This window comes from Pseudochaenichthys georgianus, unplaced genomic scaffold, assembly GCF_902827115.2.
Source record: "Pseudochaenichthys georgianus unplaced genomic scaffold, fPseGeo1.2 scaffold_1882_arrow_ctg1, whole genome shotgun sequence".
In the NCBI taxonomy this organism is placed as follows: domain Eukaryota; kingdom Metazoa; phylum Chordata; class Actinopteri; order Perciformes; family Channichthyidae; genus Pseudochaenichthys; species Pseudochaenichthys georgianus.
This window is the reverse complement of record NW_027262625.1, coordinates 1-7,500: the sequence shown is the minus strand read 5'-3', so window position 1 is coordinate 7,500 and position 7,500 is coordinate 1. Positions and strand designations below refer to the sequence as shown.

General features: G+C 45.6%; 1 protein-coding gene across 1 annotated transcript in view; it reads right to left on the bottom strand.

Moving 5' to 3' along the window:
- The window catches only part of LOC117441668 (basement membrane-specific heparan sulfate proteoglycan core protein-like), a 19,359-nt gene extending 17,453 nt beyond the window's left edge, over positions 1–1,906 (bottom strand). The window contains exons 1-2 of the mRNA XM_034077706.1: positions 1,764–1,906; positions 304–448 (exon numbers count right to left, since the gene is read on the bottom strand). Of these exons, the coding sequence (XP_033933597.1) occupies positions 304–448; positions 1,764–1,906 (288 nt within the window). The remainder of the gene's footprint in view (positions 1–303; positions 449–1,763) is intronic.
- Between the last annotated feature and the right edge of the window lie 5,594 nt (positions 1,907–7,500).

Sequence of the window (7,500 nt, the reverse complement as noted above, 5' to 3'; positions counted from 1 at the left end):
CACACACACCACACACACACACACACACACACACACACACACACACACACACACACACACACACACACACACACACACACACACACACACACACACACACACACACACACACATCTTGATAACTCTCTCTCGGCCTCACTGAGCGTTCCTCTCCACTCAGACTGTAGGTTGGCAGTCTGCCCCCCCCGGTATTTCCAGTTGGTATCGACCCCCCCCCGTTCCGTCTCGGCGGGTTTCCCATTTAAAGCTCCAGCTAATAAATAACTACATCTACCCCCCCCCAATCCCCCCGCCCCCCCTTACATCAACAGTGCCCAAAGCAAAACGCTGACTAGCCAAATTCTTTTCATCCGAGCCGACGGCCCGAGCCGACGGCCCGAGCCGATGGCCCGAGCCGATGGCCCGAGCCTCGCTGGGATCAAACCGTTTCCCACAAACACTCCACTGACTGAGAGGACGGAGGAATCCAGACGGTCGATGGTTCAAGTCCCAACAGGACTTTGAGAGGTGCTAGTTCACCTCCCGTTGAGCAAGGCATCAGACCATATGGATTCAATTCATAGTAAATATTCCACTCGGGCAGATCTGGGTAAATGGGCGTGTATCGACCAAAAGGAAGTTTGATCGCCCGCATTTTTCTGAAAGATTTAAGAAATTTCTGGATTTTTTTCGCAAAACTTTTCAGAAATGTTTCCTTTAAAAAGAAAAAACTGAATTTTTTTATTTTTTTTTATTTCAAAACTTTTTTGAATGTTTTCTAGAAAGTTTCAACATTGTTCACCTCCTGCAGAATAACAAAGAATCATCCCCACTTCCGCCTCAGCTGGTTCAGTCCGTATCAGTCCCTGATCTCAGAGCTAACATGCTCACGCTGCCCGAGCATCTTCCTCCTCTTCAGGACCACATCTTATCTCTCACTGTTGCACTACACTGACTTCCAGAAGCTTCTGCGACCTTTACTCTCCTTTCAAAGCGTTAGAACATATTTCTGCCTCCAGATCTGGCCTCAGAAAACCTCCTCGCTCCCGTTTCATATCCAGAGCGACATATGGCAGCCAGGTAGACACACACACACACACACACACACACACACACACACACACACACACACACACACACACACACACACACACACACACACACACACACACACACACACACACACACACACACACACACACACACACACACACACACACACACACACACACACACACACACACACACACACACGCGCACACACACACACACATTCCTGCAGAAAGGAATTCAGTGTTTGCTCACGGCGGATCCTCTCACAATGCCCTGCAGGATGAAGCAGAACAACAGACCCTGGACGATGAGTGACAGCAGCTGTTTTTACTGCGTTCACAAACCAAGAACACAAGCGGGAGGTTCTGGAAGAAGATGATACATCTAAAAGCCAAGATCCTGTCATGGTCGGCCAGCTGCAGAGCCTCCGTCAGCAGCATCTGTCCTGCTGCACGCTGACATCCTGATGAACGGATAACAGGCAAAGCTTTAGGACCACCACAGCTTTAATCCGTCCGACCACAGGATAAATGTCTCAGAAAAGATTCCATCACCGGAGAGTGTGGGAATGAACCAAGGGAGATCTTCCCTGGGATCTAATATCAAAACATCGACTCAATCCTGGTGGCCAAAGTGGCTTTCCATTCAACCTCACTTCACCTCCTGCTGGGCTTCCATCACAGAGCGGTGCAGGAAGGAGTCCAACACAAGGAGTGACAGAAGCACTTTACCACTTCTGGTTCCCAAAGTCAATGGTGTTCTGGTCACAATACCTTCCCTTTACTTTAAAGCCCTGATGGCCCTGGTTCAGCAGGGCCATCAGGGCCATCAGGGCCATCAGGGCCATCAGGTCCAGTAGGCCCAGCAGGGCCATGGGAAAACATCCACAAGCACATCTTCAGAAGTAGCAATACAGATGTAAAGTGTCCTCAAACACATGCTAACACACACACACACACACACACACACACACACACACACACACACACACACACACACACACACACACACACACACACACACACACACACACACACACACACACACACACACACACACACACACACACACACACACACACACACACACACACACACACACTGTGTCACATCTCCGTGAGAAGAATGCCTCTCTGCCCACTCCTCTCAGAAACCCACAGCTGCAGAGGAATCTGTGAGAAACTGAAGCAACGAAAGACCAGCACGATAAAGATAGCGCTGTGCGACTAACATGTAGACAAAACATCTCTCTCTCTCTCTCTCTCTCTCTCTCTCTCTCTCTCTCTCTCTCTCTCTCTCTCTCTCTCTCTAAACACAAACTTCTCCAGAAGAAGAATCCCTGACCTCCGTGACCCCCCCCACATACACACACACACACACACACACACACACACACCACACACACACACACACACACACACACACACACACACACACACACACACACACACACACACACACACACACACACACACACACACACACACACACACACACACACACACACACTATCTGCTGAGACTTGAACAGGAATGTGAGGAGAGCTGCACCGCCCGACACCGCTGCGGAAGATCCATCACTCTGATAAAGTAAAATAAAACACTCAGGTGTAGGATGGAAGTACTTCTACTTCTACTCAGGTGTAGGATGGAAGTACTTCTACTTCTACTCAGGTGTAGGATGGAAGTACTTCTACTTCTACTCAGGTGTAGGGTGGAAGTACTTCTACTTCTACTCAGGTGTAGGATGGAAGTACTTCTGACTGACTGATGCATCAAATGAAACGTCTTCAGATAACTATAAATACTGTGTATATATATATATATATATATACACATACATACAGTTGTGAGTCACCATCATGTGTCTGAGGTCAAAGGTCACAGCGTGGCGACACCAGGGCCAGACGCAGAGAGAGAACTGTGAAAGCAGACACCACACACACACACACACACACACACACACACACACACACACACACACACACACACACACACACACACACACACACACACACACACACACACACACACACACACACACACACACACACACACACACACACACACACACACACACACACACACACACACACACACACACACACACACACACACACACACACACACACACACACACACAGCCTGACCCACACAGCGTTAATGACAGCTCAGTCACCAGAGACCCCCCAGGATAGAGACTGTTAGACTCCTGAGTTTATTGCAAATATTAATGTATACAAGCATTTTCAAGGATTCCACGCACCCGTACGCACCCTGTATATTACACATCACTACTATATATACAACATATTCATATCATACTGTATTTACAAAGACAGGGGGTTTAACTGATACATAAAGAATTGTTTTCTTTGATATACCCTCCTTGTCCTTGCCCCTCGTGTCTCAAGTCCTGTCCATATCAGTATATGTATGTCTTCAGTCTTCAGGGTTTTGGTTGTGAGGAACTTGCCTCGTGTCCTTTCATCGTAATTGACCTGTTTTTTAAGTCATTTGAAAGAAGGAAAATCACCAGAGCTACGTTTTCCAAGTGTTTTTAAAGCGTTGCTTTCTGTGACAGAGCGTGACCACGTTCCTCCGAGGCGTGAACGTCCAGTCGACACCTTCAGGATCCCCAAAGATTTTCAATTACCCCCCCAGCAGGGGCCCCAGCGAGACCACCAACCTGAAGAGACCCCCCATCGGAGAACAAAGCCCTGCAGACAGCCATCGTTTACACATGCAGGTCGCAACAACACGCAACCAAAAGGTCCTCACAAAACGGGTAGTTTCCCAACACTCGGTCCTCACACGGATAGTAAAACAAACACACATACACACACCGTTTAACAGCCTGTGGTTTGTGGGAAAGAATTAAGTGGATTTGAGGTTTTGCTCTTAAAACTACTGGAGCTCTAACTGTGAGAAAATGTAAGGTTTCTCACAGTTAGTAAATCAAGGAAGAAAGCGGCTCGAGATACACTTGTTGTTATATTCCATGGAATGCTCTTAACGTCCGATAGCTATGAATATCTGAAGTGCTTTGACAACAAATCCATAAAACATGTCATCAGTCGAAGCCGTGGCGCTGCAACAAGCACGACCAATCATCCGGCCCGGCTGAAGTAACTGGATGGCCTACCTGCCTGTCAGCCTTCCATCTGGGCACACACTGATCTCTGCCCTCATTGGTCATGTGCGCGTTCCTGTGTGTTGGGGGAGGGGCTCTGAGAGGAAGGGGCTGATTTTTTCAGGCTGTGTATTTTCTAATTCTAGCCACTCGAGCTGGTTTCTCCAAAATGACCTACCCCACCTTTAAGTAGAAATGTCTAAATCACGGCAGGGAGGACTTCAAATCAAACCCTGTGTTAGGGTGAGAGGTAAAGGGCTTCATCTCAGGTGGTGATTTAAAAAACACTCAACAGACGGTGGTGTTTCCATTATCAGATACTCGTGATTTCTCTTTAAAGTGACCTGCTCTCGAATCTCTAGGATGTTCCAGAAGAGAAAACAGAGCTTCATTTGAAACATAACGGTATTATGTAGACGAGAAGTGACTTTATTATTCATTTGTCCTTTATTAATGATTCATGGTGTCCTCATTAAATAAACGTGTTCCAGTGGAAAAAGCTGCTAAACTCAAATGTAAGGTAACGTGATATTTCATCGTTTCATGCACATGTGAAACGTGATGTATTTCAGCCCTGATGTCGGCCTAACCCGGCTTCACCTGAGCGGCACGTCCTGTCTGAACGTAAACACTGCGAGAGTATTTAAGGGGGGGTCTATAAATAGTGTGTGTGTTTCCGGTAACATTACTGAGAGAGTGGGGGGGGGGGGGGGTCAGCTCCAGCTTCCCAGACGACAGCTGGAGCTCCGTCTGTATTAATAACACAGAGGATCTGAACATGGAGCTGAGATCTGATTCAACTGCAGCGACCCGTCGGTTTTACAACACGTCACAACAACATTAGGCGCTTTCACACCGAGTGCTTTGCCCAAGAACTAGGCCGATAGTTCTTAGGATTTTGCTTTCACACCAAAAAGATCTGGAACTAGAACCTAGTTCCGTGAACCTTTTCACCCCCAGATCGTCCCTGCTAGAAAGGTGGTACTGTCGGCCACGCTAACAAGTTCTGATTGGCTGGGCGAATTGCAAACCACGCCCGTAAAACTCTGAAAAGTTTTGTGAAGCCGCCATTTTATTTGCTTGCATTAGCATTATTAGAATTTGCATTACATTGCATCACATGTTAGACACTTTCATCTGCTAGGACAGTTCCCAGGACTAAAGAGTTCGGGGGGACTAAGTACCGCGAAGTACTTGGTGTGGAAGTGGCTAATGTTTTCAGAAAATATTTAAGTTCTTTCTTTCAAAGAACTTTAATTGGACATAAACACAGTTTTCTAATTTGCCTTTCATTGAAGATGTTTTTTTGATATACTTTATTAATCCCCGTGGGGAAATGGTTTCTCTGCATTTGACCCATCCTGGTGTTAGGAGCAGTGTGCTGCCATTTTGAACGGCGCCCGGGGAGCAGTGTGGGGAACGGTGCCTTGCTCAGGGACACCTCGGTAGCACTTGGTCTTGCCGGGACTTGAACTGGTGACCTTCCAGTTGCCAAGCCAAGTCCCTATGGACTTCGCCAGCACCTCCCCCGTTAAGTCAATGGTACCTGGATAACGAAAGTTAGACTATTACATAACTTACTTTACCTCCAAGAGTTACCTTCTTGTTGTCACTAATGCAAACGAGGAGCATTGATAGGCTGTACTGTACATCTACTAATCCTTAGAGTAGATGTTGAGACAATTTCCCATTTTAACCCAATCACTGAATAAAATATGTTTGAGATCCTCCAATGCAGCGGGGTCCAAATGTTTCCACGAGGGCCGCTCGCTAGCGGTTGATCGCCTCATAAGGTAAGGTAAAGGATTCCTGATACTTGAACATGCTTTAGGAAAACAAAGTGCTCTCAGCTCTCCAGCGGGTTACTTCATGTTGCTCGCAGCTCATGTCCTGAAACAGAAGCTTCGGGTTGCTGATGAAAACAGGAAGGGTAGAATTCAAGCTTCTTATGCAAATAACTTCTTGGGCTTTTTTTGTTTAGATCAACTAAGATTTGTTTGACATTTTTTCCAACTTGAATTGACTGAATCTATTTGAAAGGTGGTCTTATTGACTCATGAATACTACTGTGTCATATATTTTTAAATGTCTATTTAAGAAGTAGAATATATGACAAGCACAAGTTCATCTGTGGGCCGCACTTCATTATACTTTTAGAATGAGCTGAGAGCCGATTCAAAATGCTCTAACGTGCATGAGATCTGATTCAGAGAGACACAAAGTCTTTCTGAATGTCCTCATTGGGATACAACGCAACACCCGTCCACATTTCATCAACTATCCATCGAACAATTGCCAACAAACGTCACCAAAAACCACAAGTTGGCGCTACAAGAAAGTTCATTAGGCTTCAACCTCTGGGGAACATGAACGTATGCACAACGAATATCACAACCATCCATGCTGGGGTTTTTAATATTCGGTGATCGGTGGGAGGACGCTAACTTGATGCCTCACTCGCACAGATTGAGCGGTGCTTATCGAGAAGCTTTCAACAGGAAGTCTCAGCAGCTGTGATCAGATCTGGTTTCTGCAGCCTCACATTGACCCTCCTCTCTCAGTGTCACGTGAACACCAGCTCATGGGACCCCACCTGTTGCCCCCCCCCCCCCCCCCATTGGGAATCACCCTGCATTACTTCCTGGTTACACTGAGTGGGAAAAGACAAGAGACCAGTTCTGTTTTCAGGGTGAACGATAGAAAGAGCCCTCAGATTCGTCCGGCTCTTTCTGCAGAAAACCTGTCTGTTCATATCGTTGTAAATTACAGCTTTCAGAACGAGAGATTTCAGAACTTTTTAAAGACTTTCAAAAAATAAGATAAGATAAGAAGATAAGATAAGAAGCACTTTATCGATCCCAATGTGGGAAATGTTTGCGTTGCAGCAGCATAAAAAGACAAGGCGGTGAACATTAGAGAAATTAAAAGCCTAGAAATAAACAATCCAAAATGTAAACATCTCAATACAAATAAAATAGCATTACAAAAGTAGAAACAGTGGAGGTATGTGTTGTATGTGTTGTATGTGTTGTATGTGATGTATGTGTTGTATGTGTTGTATGTGATGTATGTGTTGTATGTGTTGTATGTGATGTATGTGTTGTATGTGTTGTATGTGTTGTATGTGTTGTTGTATGTGATGTATGTGATGTATGTGTTGTATGTGTTGTATGTGATGTATGTGATGTATGTGTTGTATGTGTTGTATGTGTTGTTGTATGTGATGTATGTGTTGTATGTGTTGTATGTGTTGTATGTGTTGTATGTGTTGTATGTGTTGTATGTGTTGTATGTGATGTATGTGATGTATGTGTTGTATGTGTTGTTGTATGTGTTG